Source organism: Balaenoptera physalus (assembly GCF_965194825.1).
Source record: "Balaenoptera physalus genome assembly, contig: SUPER_6_unloc_3, whole genome shotgun sequence".
Taxonomy (NCBI): domain Eukaryota; kingdom Metazoa; phylum Chordata; class Mammalia; order Artiodactyla; family Balaenopteridae; genus Balaenoptera; species Balaenoptera physalus.
The window spans coordinates 251,189-265,212 of record NW_028126535.1 but is presented as its reverse complement, the minus strand read 5'-3'; the positions used below and the strand labels follow the sequence as shown (position 1 = coordinate 265,212).

General features: G+C 37.8%; 1 protein-coding gene and 1 pseudogene across 2 annotated transcripts in view; one reads left to right on the top strand and one right to left on the bottom strand.

The window, feature by feature from the left end:
- Window positions 1–6,711, top strand: part of LOC309663529 (cyclin-Y-like protein 1 pseudogene) — a 295,819-nt pseudogene extending 289,108 nt beyond the window's left edge. The window contains exon 3 of the transcript XR_014268273.1: window positions 6,611–6,711. The product of XR_014268273.1 is annotated as a cyclin-Y-like protein 1 pseudogene (transcript). The remainder of the gene's footprint in view (window positions 1–6,610) is intronic.
- Window positions 6,712–11,284: 4,573 nt separating this feature from the next.
- On the bottom strand, window positions 11,285–12,288 carry LOC309663527 (10 kDa heat shock protein, mitochondrial). The gene has a single exon (XM_082478877.1). The coding sequence runs from the start codon at window positions 11,854–11,856 to the stop codon at window positions 11,548–11,550; it is 309 nt and encodes a 102-aa protein (XP_082335003.1). The 5' UTR covers window positions 11,857–12,288; the 3' UTR covers window positions 11,285–11,547.
- Window positions 12,289–14,024: the final 1,736 nt, after the last annotated feature.

Genomic DNA, 14,024 nt, shown 5'->3' with positions numbered 1-14,024 from the left:
TCCCTGGAAACTGAGAAATACCTACTCAGATATAAAACATTTTGGCTTTTCTACAGTGAAGAATTATTTGGTTACTTAGAGAAAATCGTACATAAATGATGCTCTGTCTTGTTCTTCAGAAACATTGGAGAAGAACATGATTTCTTCAAGCCATCTCAAAAAAGTAACTCCTAAGAACGTAGTATAGATTTCAGATAGACTCAAAAGAATTTTTTACTACTTTGTCTTTAACAGTATATCTAATATAACTGATGGTAGTGTCATAATAGAAAAGAAGATGCTACGGTCCTATTATCTGATTTTATTTTTATTCATCAACTTTTCATACAGCCTTTATGTTCTGACCTTAGGAGCTTTGCTAATTTTCTGGTGAAAGGTGCTCTCTCAAGTGACCCCTACCTCCCATCCCCCTGAAGAGTGGGTAGGGAAGGAATTGGCAATATGATGTGGAAAAACCTCTGAGCAACAGATCTTTCCTTTTTTTGGTGACAGTATTAATGAACATTTGATGTGAAAGATTGAGAAAACACAGAAAAGTCCTTCACTCACACTCAGAATATCCAGAATTTTTATTAATATTTTGGTGTTGATTCTTCCTGAACCTTTTGTATGCATATAAACATAACATTGTGTTTATTTTACAAAGATGGGATTGTTCTTTATGTGCCACTTTGTAACTTTTTGTTATAAAGAAAAGTAACAACATGAAGCTCCTGTAACCGTGCTGACACCTAGAGAGTGCTCCAGGGTGATGTCTTTCCATGCAACTGCGCATAGCTCTACAGCCTGCCTTTTACCAACTGTTTACTGGGCCATCGAATAACCTTGGAGCATAATTCATTTACCCAGCCTTTATGGTTGAGCATCTTTTATAATCCCATTATAATGCTTTAGTCAGGGGACACAGATAAAAACTGATGCATTGTATTGATACTTCCCTATAGCATTCTGATTGTACACTTTGTCTTACGACTTAATTAAATTCCTAGGGTGAGTCATTTTGTAGTAAAGGTATTTTAACATTAAATGTTCTTTTTCCAAATTAAAGTTACCATTGATTTTTCACTGAACATTAGATTTCCTCTTTTAGGTTTTCGTGGTTCTTGGTAACCTGTCTTGTGTCTTTGATTCTGAGTAACTAAACTACTACTCTAAGAGATCTGAAATTAACTCTGGTCCTAGGTGACAGACACATCAAAAGACAGCATTAGAAGAAATCTTAGATGATGTGGGAAAATTGGGAAAACCTTAACTGGTTTTGGGTACACTGAAACATGATTATTAGGCACCATTCCAGAGGCAGGACAAACAGTGGTTAGACAAGACAAAACCCGTATCCTAACTCAGGTCCTTACTTTCTAGAGGTGCCTGGGGGCTGACGACACAAGAATAACATCAGGTAGTGAGAACACTAAGAAAGAAAATGAAGGTAATGGGCTGGGGAGGAGGACAGTTTTACAAGGGGTGGTTAAAGACAGCTTCTCTCCTTAAGCGACCCATGAGCAGTCCTAAGAGAGCCGTGTGAGGCTGTGGGAGAAGAGGCTTCTGTGCAGTTCCTAAGAAGGGAATATGCTTGATGCGTGCCAAGGACAGAAAGATGGGTGGCTGCAGCTGAGTGAATGAATGCCAGGAGGAATATGGGGGATTAAGACCTTGTATGCCTAGTGGGCCTTGACCAAAAAATATGAATTTTAGTCTAATTGTAATGGGAAACCATTGAAGGATTATATGCAGGGGAATGATGTTAATTCTTAGAAAAAGGGAAGGGGGGTAGAGAGGGCGGAGGGAGATCAGACCAGCTACTGTGTGAGAATAGACTGTAAGGGTGGAAGGAAGCAGAGAGGGAGACCAGTTAGGAGGCTGGTGCGGTAGCTCAGGTGAGAGCCAACAGTGGCTTGAACAAAAAAGCGATATTAATAAGGGTCTAAAATAGGCTGTAGTATATAGATTGCTCTTGCATTTCATTTGATTCTCACCATGTTCTGAGTTAGGTAGTGTAGGAATTCTTCTCTTAGGTATAAATTGAGTTGTCCAAGGTTTTAAAAATGAGTATTGATAGAGAGTAGGACTGTAAATTCCAAATGCATGGCATATAGGAACAGAATTTATTGTTGACATTATGTGAGCTTCTTTGGAATACTACCTTTTTTCTCAGCCTTTTTTGTTGTTGTTGTTTTAGTGTATTAAAGTAATAAAACTTAAGAGTTAAAACAGTAACACTGCGTAATGTGAAATGAAATGAAGGTAACTTGCAACCCAGAAAGGTTCTTAAAAGTCCAAGAAACTGAGTAAAGTGCTCTTTAGAAATATATAAAGCCAGGTGTACTTACCTATGTGTCACCTCTCAGTCATGATCACTGTAACACTGATTGAGGATTAAAATAAGGCAAAACTGAGAACCAGGGTAGAGGCAGGTACAGAAGCAGTTGGAAACCAGAGCTGGGAAGTTTGGAAGCCAGGATTGTCAGAAGCTAGGAAAGCAGGATCAAGGCTTGGGTGAGCAGTAGCCTGGCAGGTGCAGGAGCCTGCTGTGTACCCGCTGGTGAGGCAGCCCAGCTCAGGGCTGGCTGGCAGGAACTCCCTGACTGCGGTGGAAAGTGTGGACGCAAAGAGATGAAATCATCAGTTTACATGGTAATTGTAAAGATTGTAATGTTTGTATTATGAGCCATAAAACTAATACACTGCACAGTATAGGGATGCTAGGGCAGTTCAGTAAATGCAGTGGTTACCGTTAAGTAAACTGGTGCTCAGCAGTTGGCCCAGAAACTGCTGACATCTCCTGTTTATTTGGAATATATTGAAATCAATATGTCGATATTAATCGCTTTCTGAAATATGCTGCTTCTGTCAGATGCTTTCTTGGTCACTTCCCTCTCCCTCTAATATTTTAACAAGGACAAATCATTTATCGACAGTTTGATAGCATAGTTTTAACACTTTTAGCCTTCAGTAATGCATTTCATTTGTTCTAAGTTGCCTATGTTTTCACACTTTTAACAACTGCAATTGAGATGGATCTTAACAACTGGTAGAATCTTAGATTGGAGGAAAAACAGTACTCAGTGTCGGTGGTGTTTTACAGGTTTCCTCTGAGGAATGTTTACATGAAGACCGAGTTTAATTTTTTTTTAATCATACTTTTTCTACATCGACCTATCATGCTGTCAAATAAGTTGCAATTTAAATTGATAATACAAAAATGATGGGTCTTAAAATACAGTTTTAATCATAACCCCTAATCATGAGCTCAAGAATATTTCTCCTGGGTAAAACATTCTTAGAGGTTTCTAAAGAAATAACTTTCGGAAGAATCCATGTAATTTCCTGAATGCACAGTAATTCCCTGAAGTCTCTAAATTACTGTGTGTGCATGTGGTGGGGAGAGGGATGAGAGGGATGGTGGGTGGTAAAGCTTTGCTTAATAGTTGGCAGTCTTACCTTTGTGATAGTGAAGAGTGTGGTAGGTTTTATCATAGTCTCCTTAGGCTCTTGGGAAGATAGTTCATGGGAAGTGCAGAAATATTGTGTGTATGTATGAGTTTACTGTCTAATGGCTCACATGTCCATTCTATAAGATAGTGATGTGGTATTTTTCATTAGCAAAAAGTGCAAGTTATATAGGCTATAAACAAAAGATTAATATTTTCTGAAAACCTCATGCAAACTGACAGCAGTAGGGCCCTGGTGTTTACAGTACATTCAAATGATAGGCCAACTCACCAAAGTGGAAATAACACTGATAACTGTGGGAAAATGGTCAAACTGTGTAATCAGAAGAAATACAAATTAGATCTACAGTGAGGTTCCTCATTCATATCAGTAGGAATTTTTTTTTTTTTTTCAAGTATCCAAAGCAAGGGTAGGAACTCAAAATGTCATGATTGGTAGCATTATACCCTAATGTGCCCCCCACCTTCTTTAGGAAGCAATTTAGCATTGTACATGGAGCCGTGAAAGTGATCTAACCTTTTGGCTTAGTCATTCCACTTCCGAAGATCTTTGCTAAGGAGATAAAACCATTATTTTAAAAAACTATGTACATGAAGATTTTCCTCATAATATTTTAAGAATAGAACTTTGTAAGCACCAATCCCCAGCAATAGGGGATTGGCTAAGTCCAGTATAGGAATAACACTTGATGGGCCAGTGTGTATTCATTAAACAATAAATATGCAACAGTGGGGTGGAGAGCGCTTCTTAGTAACAAGAAGACATAAATTGTACACTAATTAGAGCTTTTTTTAACGTATAAGAAAAGCAACTAAAAGTAACGGTTGTGAATCATTGTGTGTTAATGATTGTGAATGGTTGTGTGTAACTTTTAAACAGAGCATCGTTTTGTCTCATGCAGATTTTTGTTCATGATATTTGTTAAAGGAATGAGCAAGTGACTTTTACCTTTCCCCACCTTTAGTGTGATCATCAGTACTGCTGATTAACCAGGTCTCCTTCAGTTGCAAGTTAAAAGAACATCACAGAGTTAAGCACTACTTGACCCAGGAGTTAAATGATCTCCTCAGTTCTGCTCTCCTCTGTTGATGTCTCCTGAAAAGCCTTTCCCCTCATGATAGCAAGGGGAGTGTCCAGCAGCTCAAGACTAGCTAAGGATCCTAGAGTACAGTTCTGCCTTTCTCTTTTCTTGGCAAGCCCCAGGACAGCTGTGATTGATTGGCCGTTCCTGGGTCCTGTGCCTACCTTTGAACCCCCTAGGATAGAGTAGGGAGAGTGCCAGCTTTTTTCTGGTCACTTGGGCTAAGTTTACTTTTTTTTTTTTTGCATGTTGTCATTTCTTTTATCCCAGCCTTCTTGACTTTTGTATTTAGATCTGTAGTAGCACATCTTGGTTTGGCGGCTGTGTGTGTGTGTGTGTGTGTGTGTGTGTGTGTTAAAGCTTGCTTCTCTTTGATTCTGGCACTTAATTTTCCTGGACTTCCATTGAAAATTGTTAAGTTTTACCATGCCATAGACACTGATAAATAAGACAGCTACTTTGCAAACATTTCTGCTTATTTTTTAGATTCAAATGTAGTCTATTTACTTTCTTTTTGGTATAGGTAAGTAGTCATGAATTCTTTCGGAAGCTATAGGTTAGAGGCAGCTGTGAAAGTCTCTGCCTGCCATTTTGTGTACAGCTGAAATAATTTATTTTCCCATTGTCTTAATTTTTCAAATATGTAGGAGAAAAAAACTTTAAAATAATTGTATGGGTCTTTTACATAAAAATGTTGAATAGAATATTTTCTCCAAAAGCAGCTTGATAAACTTCAAATTCAGTGAAGGAATTTTCATGAAGAACAAAGCAGTTGGTTTAGCTCTGTAAATTACTAGTGCTGGCAATGACATTAAAATGGATGGCTCAGATTCCTGTTAAAACGGGAAGTCCAAAATTACTGTTCGTGCCACATTCTTTCTGGGTGGGAAAAGGGGATTCTAGGTAGATACATTTGTGAAATGCTGGGTTAGACAGAATTCACTACTAGACTAATTAGTTTTTAATATATCAATGTGTGTATTCTTTGGATTCTCTAAGAGGCAGGGATATATTTGTATTTCACTTTGACCATCAAAGCCATCTTTCAAAAACAGATCAGTTATTATGTGGTTTGGGAAATAATTGCCTTAACCATTACTCTTTATCTGAATCTTGGTCCAGTTTCTTAAAAGATTGGTTAAATGGTTTGAGATGGACTTTGCTGAGGAAGTGTCATAGGGCTTTTATGTTTGTTTGTTTGTTTGAAACAACAACCGTACTATCCTGTGTGGTAGCTTGTGCTTGTTTTGTATTTCTGCCTAAATAGAAGACGCTATCCCACCTTGGTGCAAGGTGGGCTACAGGCAGACCCACCTTTTCGTGTAGGTATGGCCAAAATTTTTTTCTAGTAGCCCTATGATCTGCTCCAGAAAGTACTCTTATTGAAGCCCCAAATTAATCATGCAGCGTGGAATGAAGAAGTGAGTTTAGCTTTGGAAATAGAGGGCAAAGTTAAAAATCACTCTCATGGAAGTGTTCCTCTAGATTAGAACATTGAACTTTTATGTAGTCCTCTTAAATCTGCCATGATGAATAGCCCCCAGATAAACCACAGCCAATGAAATGAGTTCATTTGTTGAATGGAGTTAGAATTAGCCATTTGATTGTCTGAAGAACATTTGCCAAAAGCAACTCACTTCGTTTTGGCATATTTGATATATTGAGCTGGTATCTGACAGTAGTTGGCCACAGCATAACTTGCTTCTTGAGACTGTTCCTGGAATGTGCTAGTAATATCAGCTTTAAAAGAGGGTGACTGAATTTTTAATTGATAAATAGGAGGGGAGTCACATATATGATTCATCTAAAAATGGCATAGATTATTTAGGTGCAAGTTAAAGAAGTCTAAGACATAGCCATGGTTTTACTCCACATGTATGGAGAGTTTCTACAATTTTGCTGTTTCCCAATAGAATTTTTATATTGTGCCTTTACTAAAATTGCCTTTTTGTCATTACTAAAAGCTCTTCTCAAGACTATTAATAAGTGGTTTCAATCAATGTGTAGCTATCTTTAAAATCATGTATTTTTCTACTCAACTAAATCACCACACCTTTTTCTCTTCTTCCTATACAGACTTAGCTTTGGAACCAAACCCTTCTGACCACCCAAGGGCAAGCACCATTTTTCCGAGCAAATCTCAAACAGATGGTAAGGCAATGCTTTTTTTTCCCTGAGAAAAAGAGTGAAAACTGTTTTTGTTTTGTGTATTATAGGAGGTATTTAGAAAAACTCTTACAGTGGTTTAAATGTTTCACTTTTTTATGTATTCACTTGTCTTATTTTAATATGTTGATGATACAGTTTCCTTTAGTTGTCAGTGTTTTAGGGAGGAGAACACTTAGACTATCTGTTTATACATTTTGCCACCTCTTTATCAACATAGTCAACTGGCCACATGATTTAGATGTGGTCTATTTCTCCATGCTACTTTGTCCTTTTCCCCTTGCTCCGAAGAGCACATATGTTAAAGACAAATGATAGGGTTTAGGTCACAGTTAGGTTTTCATTTGGTCAAATCAGAAAAATCAGTTGTTATATGTGGGAATTGAGCCTTGTGATTTTGGCCCTGTTTTACACAGTGTTCAACCAGACGAGCCTATCTCACATCCAGATTTATGCTACTCAGAACTTTTAAGCTATTCAAAACTTTCTCATCCTAATGTAGTGCTGTGCCAGGGTAATAAGAGCAACATGCCATATGGGGTTTTCCAGAAGATTATCCTCAGCATGTGAAACTCATATACATTTCCTGTGTCCTCCTTGTTTTAAGATGAGAATCAGAACCGTAGAATTTTTTGCACTCCTGCTTGCCTGCTTGTCTTCCTGAATGTTATGTTAAATCCTAGTTTATTTGCTAAAAAGCCATACGTGACCAAGTTTTTCAGTTGATTACGAGAGCAGGAATACAAGAAGTGAACATTCCATAATATTTAAAGTGATGCAGCACAATAAAAAACGGAGGTTTGGTTTTTTGTTGTTGTTGTTTTGCTTTTTGTTTTTTTCCGTTAGATCACTGGTTTTTATAAAAGGATATAACTCAGGAACAGCCAGATGGAAGAGATGCATAGGGCCAGGCATGGGGACAGGGCACAGAGCTTTGATGCCCTCTGCAAGGGTACTACATGCTCACCAACCTGGAAGCTCCTGGGGTTTCTAACTTGCATTTTTCTAGTGTGTGTACTTGAGCCACTCCTTTCTGGTTAGGATTGCTCTATTTCTCAGTTTCTTCCAGAGCCATGAGCTGCTCACATGTAGAGGGGCTCTGGAGACAGTAAAAGAAAAGCTGTCCCATGCCTGTCTCTCTCTTCAGCCTTAAGGAATCCGTGCCTGTGATGCCTGTCTGGAGTTAAAGGAGGCAATGTGAGCAAGAGTGTGGCCTAAGACCCTCTTCAGGCTTTTATTCTTCTGGCCTTTGTTGGAGCAAAACCGTTTTGTGTGCTGTAGATATGTTCATTTAGGTCAGCACACTCATTTTAAAATTTACGTTTAACATAGGTTACTTTCCAGTTGTGTATTTTTTCAGTAAGGTATTTGAGTAGGTTACCATTAAGTGGTTCAGGATGCTTCCAGAGATCCTGGTGCGTTCGGAGACGAGTGCCTGGCCAGAAACTGGTTCTTAGAGTCGTCATCTGTAGATTGTGGTAATTAAAGTAAGCTGTGTGTAAATGAAGACTGAGAAAATACTCCTGGCTAGTAGTTCAGCTATGCAGCAGGTACATTTTTTTATTAGCTAAGTTTCTCACCTGGCCTGATTTGCTTTGTCCTTTTCTTTTGTAAATGGGGAGTCTTTCATTTGTGCCTAATACAGAATATCTATTAGGTCAAAAAAGTGAAACTAAGTTTTTAGATTTTATTTATAGGACTCATCTTGCTGGGTGATTTAAATTATATATTTTGTTGGAAATTATTTTAAAAAATAGAATGGAATTCTATCTCATTGTGTTATTGGTAATCCATCAGATAATTAGTGACTACTTTTATTTTTCTATGGCATTTGTATCAGAATTCATCAGTTAATTTTTTTTATTCTTAGTGCGGGAAAAGAGGAGGAGCAACCATTTCAACCATGTAAGTAAACAGTTGAAAAGTTAAGAAATTAATAGTTTGAATTAAAAATATGTCTGCCATGATTCCTAAAAATATGATGGATCCAATACTGTTAGCATGGACCTCTTTTTTGTAGATTTTCTAAATCTCTATTTTCCTAATTATCAAATGGATTCAGGAAAGTCTTTGACTTAGTAGTGCCCATTTTTTAAGGGTTCTGACATTTACGTTAAATTTCACTAATACGGTTGTAGTATAAAGATCTGCCTTAAATTCTTTTGCCTTATTTTTTTGATCTTATTTTTTAACCAAAGTAATAAAAGTATAACAGGTAAGTTAATTTTTAGCACTGTCCATTGACTTCTTGTCATAGCAGGTGAAAGCTGAGCTTCTTCGCTCCACCATGACGTTATTTCCCTCCCTGTGTTCCCTCAACATGTATCAGTTTTTATTAAATCAGAATCAATGTTTACATTACTACGACTCTGCAAATATTGTGCATTGCTGAGCCATATAGTTCTCTGACTGTGCCTCCTCCTTGTACACCCTTCATTCTTTTTCTTAAATATTAATGAAATTGGAGCACTTCTGCACTTCTCTAGGATAACCCAATCCCCCTTTTCCTAGCCAACGTGATCTCACACAGCCAAATGCAGTAAGTAGCTCCCTGCCCGGTCTCCCTGCTTTCACATTCTTCATTTTTTCTGTGGAATTAATTTCCTGACTATATTCACTTGCCTGTTTTCTAACAGCTATTTTTTTCCCCAAATGTTTTAACATTTGTCACATGCCTATGAAAACTATTTTCCGTCTACTAAGCCACATCTGTTCCATTTTTTTCTTGGAGACACTTTGCCCCAATCTTTTGTCTTCCTACTCCCATATAGACTAGTGTTCCCCTAGGCCTGCTCTATGCCTCTTTTCCTGGGATATCTGTGTGAAGTCATCTGGGATCTCACATAACTCTGCTCTCTTATGTTGGATCCCCTATGTCCTAGATTCTGTTTCCCTCTTGTCTTGTTATACTTCCTTGTTTTACTGGAGCACATTTTCCTGGGAAAAGGGCACATGGGCAGAAAGTTTAGAGAGATCTAGCCTCTCTGAAACTCCTTCTATTTGATAAAGTATAGAATTCTCAGTTGAAACTAATTGTTGCCGTTCTAAAGACATTTCCCTCTCATCTTCTCATTTACACTGTTGCTCTTAAACCTGTTGACATTGTATGGTACATTGTACATGACCGATTTTAGTCATTTTCCCCCATCCCTTCCTTCTCGGGAACCTTTTAGTACCTTCCCTCTCCCTGGGATTTTGAAATTTCATAATTTGGTTTGGTATAGACCTTTTTGGTGTGTTTCTTTGATATTCTGTTTTTTTCTTCCAGGTTCCTATTATTCAGATGTTGGAAGTCTTAGACTTACCAGATCGCTAACTTTTTTCCCCTCCTGCTTTGCATTTTGTCTTTTTGTCCTGCTTCCTGGAGATTTCCTTGACTGTGCTCTAATCCTTCTATTGAATATATTGTTTTGTCTACCTTATTTTCAATTTATAGAGTTCTCTTATATCCTGTCATTCTTTTTTTCACTGATGCAATTTCAAGTTTTCATTTGCTCCTGAGTTTTTATCACTCCCATCAATTCCTTCTTCCCGTTTTGTTTTGTTTTTTTTTAAAGCGTCCTTATATTTTATTTTATTTATTTATTTTTTGGCTGCATTGGGTCTTGGTTTCTGCACGTGGGCTTTCTCTGGTTGCGGTGAGCTGGGCCTACTCTTTGTTGGGTGCGTGGGCTTCTCATTGCAGTGGCTTCTCTTGTTGCGGAGCACAGGCTCTAGGGCGTGCGGGCTTCAGTAGTTGCGGCTCATGGGCTCTAGAGCGCAGGCTCAGTAGTTGTGGCGCATGGGCTCAGTTGCTCTGTGGTATGTGGGATCTTTCTGGGCCAGGGCTCGAACCCGTGTCCCCTGCATTGGCAGGCGGATTCTTAACCACTGCGCCACCAGGGAAGTCCCATTCCTTCTTCCTGTTTTGATCTCTTACTTGTTGGGGGCTTCCCTCAAACGTGTGATGGTCCTTGGCTGTCTGTTAAGATCTAATTGGAAGCATCACTTGGACAACTCGTTAACTGATGGGCCTCACTGCAAGGATTTGGGGACCACGCCTCTGAACTCTGAGCCTGCCTTGGGTTCTGTAAGACAAACTGGTTTTCTTGTTCCTGTCCTAGTCAGCCTCTGTAGGTACCAAGGTTGTGCTTCCTCTGTTCTGCCATGTCAGTTACCACTCCTTTATCTAGTCTTTTCACCTTTCAAACATTAAAAATCATCTGCTGTTTATCCTGTCTTATGTATAGCTTTTTTAAAAAATGCCTTTAATTCTAATGAGATGATATCTGAAAGAAGGGGGAGAGGAAATAGATTTGTGGTCAGTCTACTCAAACTTAGATTTATTCTTTGAATATAGGTTCTGAGTTTGAAGTTTAATGCAATATAATTAACGATATTAATTCAGACAATATTTTTGATTATACCTATAATTAGAATATTATACTTTTCTACTAAGGCCTTGAGTATGAATTCTATTCAAACCACTCACCCTACCCTATTGTCCATTAATGTGCAACATAGATGGAGTATTACAGACTTTTCAGTGAAAGTCATTGATTCTTAATAAACGTATCCAAAACTTGTGAAAAGGGGGAAGAAAAAAGTGAACTTCAGCTTTATTCTCTCTCTCTTTTTTTTTTTTTTTTCATTTATATACTTTTATTTGGGAATGTTTAAATCAATACAGAGAAAACGAAATTTCAGAGACAATGAATATCATTAGTTTGGATATCATTACTTTATTATAAAAGAAACACGGAAATTATTTACAGGATGAAAGATTTCAGAACTTCAGTGGCAGCTTCACGTGATGCCATTGGGGGAACGGGCAGCTTCACGTGATGCCATTTCAATAGTGACTTATTTTAGTCGACATATTTTCCAAGAATGTCACCATCTCTAAATAAGAAATAATCCTTGTCATCTAGAACTACTTTGGTGCCTCCATATTCTGGGAGAAGAACTTTATCTCCAACTTTCACACTAACTGGTTGAATCTCTCCACCCTTTCCTTTAGAGCCTGATCCAACAGCTACTACCATTGCTTGCAATACTTTTCCTTGCGATTTTTCTGGAAGCATAATGCCTCCTTTGGTTACAACTTCGGGTGCACTTCTTTCAACTAATACTCGGTCAAAGAGGGGAAGAAACTTTCTAAATGCCTGTCCTGCCATGACTCGGGTTGCCGCACTTCGTACTCTCGCTCTCTCCAGCTTTATTCTTTTAATGGGTTAAAATCAGAGGCAGTAGGCACAATGGGAAGAGTCATTGGGTGGGGGCAGGATTTCAACAGGTACTTGACCTTTAATGATAAGCTTTGAGGGTTGTTACTTACTAGCCTCCTAGGTATGATTATTTTCTAGTCTTCACCATTAAACCTGCAGTCTACTAAGCAACCTTTCCCCTTATAAAGATTGTAAAAGTCCATGTATTTTGTCCTTAGTGCTGAATGAAGATAAATACTCTTCTTCAGTGACCAATTGAAATAATACCTATGAACATTAAACTGTCAGTAGTGTTTTTTGCTACTTGTTTTTTTTTTTTTTTGTATTTGCATTTTATACCCTTATGTGTGTCAGTGCAGTTTATTGAGGTTGTGAGCCAGCAATGGTAAAGCTTTAATCATAAGGGACAGTTATCTTAAATTTTCAAGCAAGATGAGAGGAAAGTAATCTGCTGGCAGCTAACATATCTAGGCTTTGCTCAGAGGCTTCAATTCTGCCATCCTTTAGTGAACACTAGATGCTGGAAAGTTTGAATAGTTTCAGGAGTAGGCCTGTGGAAGTGTTTCTTTTGTAGGATCGAGCCAGTAGACTGTAAGTTGCTGATACAACTTAAATGAGCCCCCATAGGATTATAGAGCACATCTAATTAAAAATTTTAAATGTTTTAGCAGTAATATTTCCAAAGACAAATCAATATACATTCATAATAGAAAAAAAAGTTTTTAATAGAGGAAAACAGGATAAATAGCACCCAAAGCTCTACCAACTAGTCTATATTTTGGTACATTTCCTTACTATTTTTATTCCCCTCATATATATAGATTTTTGGTCAGAATTGACTTTTATTACGTGTAGTGTATGTCATATTATACCCTAATAGTAGTGACCTTAAAAGATAACCTGCTTCGTTTAGAATCAAAGTATTTGAATGAGTGAATTTTCATTTTTCATGCTGTATCTGTTTTTTGAGATTCTAAAATTACACATTAACCAAATAGCTTAAGGACCATATCAGAGTTTTAGTTTAAAACATTTCTAGCTTGAAGGAGAAATTAGTCTTCCAAATAGTGATACTGTTTCAAATATGTTACATCTAGAACTTTTTGTTAATAAGGAATAAGTGGCTTTGCATAAAGCATCTGAAACAAGCAAAATGGTGTTTTATATATGCCATTTGGATATTTCTGATTATTGGATACTGGCAATTTTTATTTAAATGCTCTGTATTTTAAAAAGCATCAACTAGATTTTCTCCCTGCCTCACCTTTCATGTATTTGTGGAGGACATTGATGGGAGAGTGTGACAGCATGGTGAAAACTATTTTATATTAATAGGAGGAAGGAAGGCTCATCTGAATTAGTAAACAAACAAAAACCAAAACCAAAACCCAGCTTTAAAATTGTTCGTATTCTGTGGTATTAAAGAATGCTACTCTTCCTTCCAGTGGCTTTCAGTGATTGGGATTTGGTTATTGGCCTTACTTTAAGGAACAGAGTTGTCCTAACATAGTTTAGGCCATTTTAGTATTTGACTATTGCCGTGTTCATGGGCTCTTCACAAATAAATGGATACTTCTAAAGTGTTTTAAAGATAGTTCATTCTCTAGAGGGTCTCAAAAAGTTCTTTGTCACCTATCCAACACCACTGTAGATAAATTCTCACGAATTTGTATCTTTAGTAAGATTTACCTCCAGTTGTAACTGATCTTAAATAATTTCTCAAACACTTGTCGAATCCTAATTTGTCCCAGATTCTGTGCTCAGTAGCTGGAGGTAGGAGAAGAATCTTCCTAACCTGGAGAATCTTGTTTACTTAAGAGGGTGGTACTATGCAAGCAGCTGAGACCATGGAACAGTTGGTAAATTAGATGTGTGAGTGTGCAGAAAGTGAGAAGTTTTGTGGTGTGCCTGCTGGCAAAGGGATCCTAGAGGCAGATGGGGTCAAGCTTGCTGGGACAGGAGGAAGAAAAAGGCATTGCAGGCAGAGAGCAGCATGGGTGAGGCAGGAGTGTCAAATAACACGTAGAACAGAATTAGTACAATTTTGAAATGAATGGCAAGTATTCTCTGAGGTTCTCACTTGAGTAATGTACTGGCAGTCTTACTTAAACATGAAG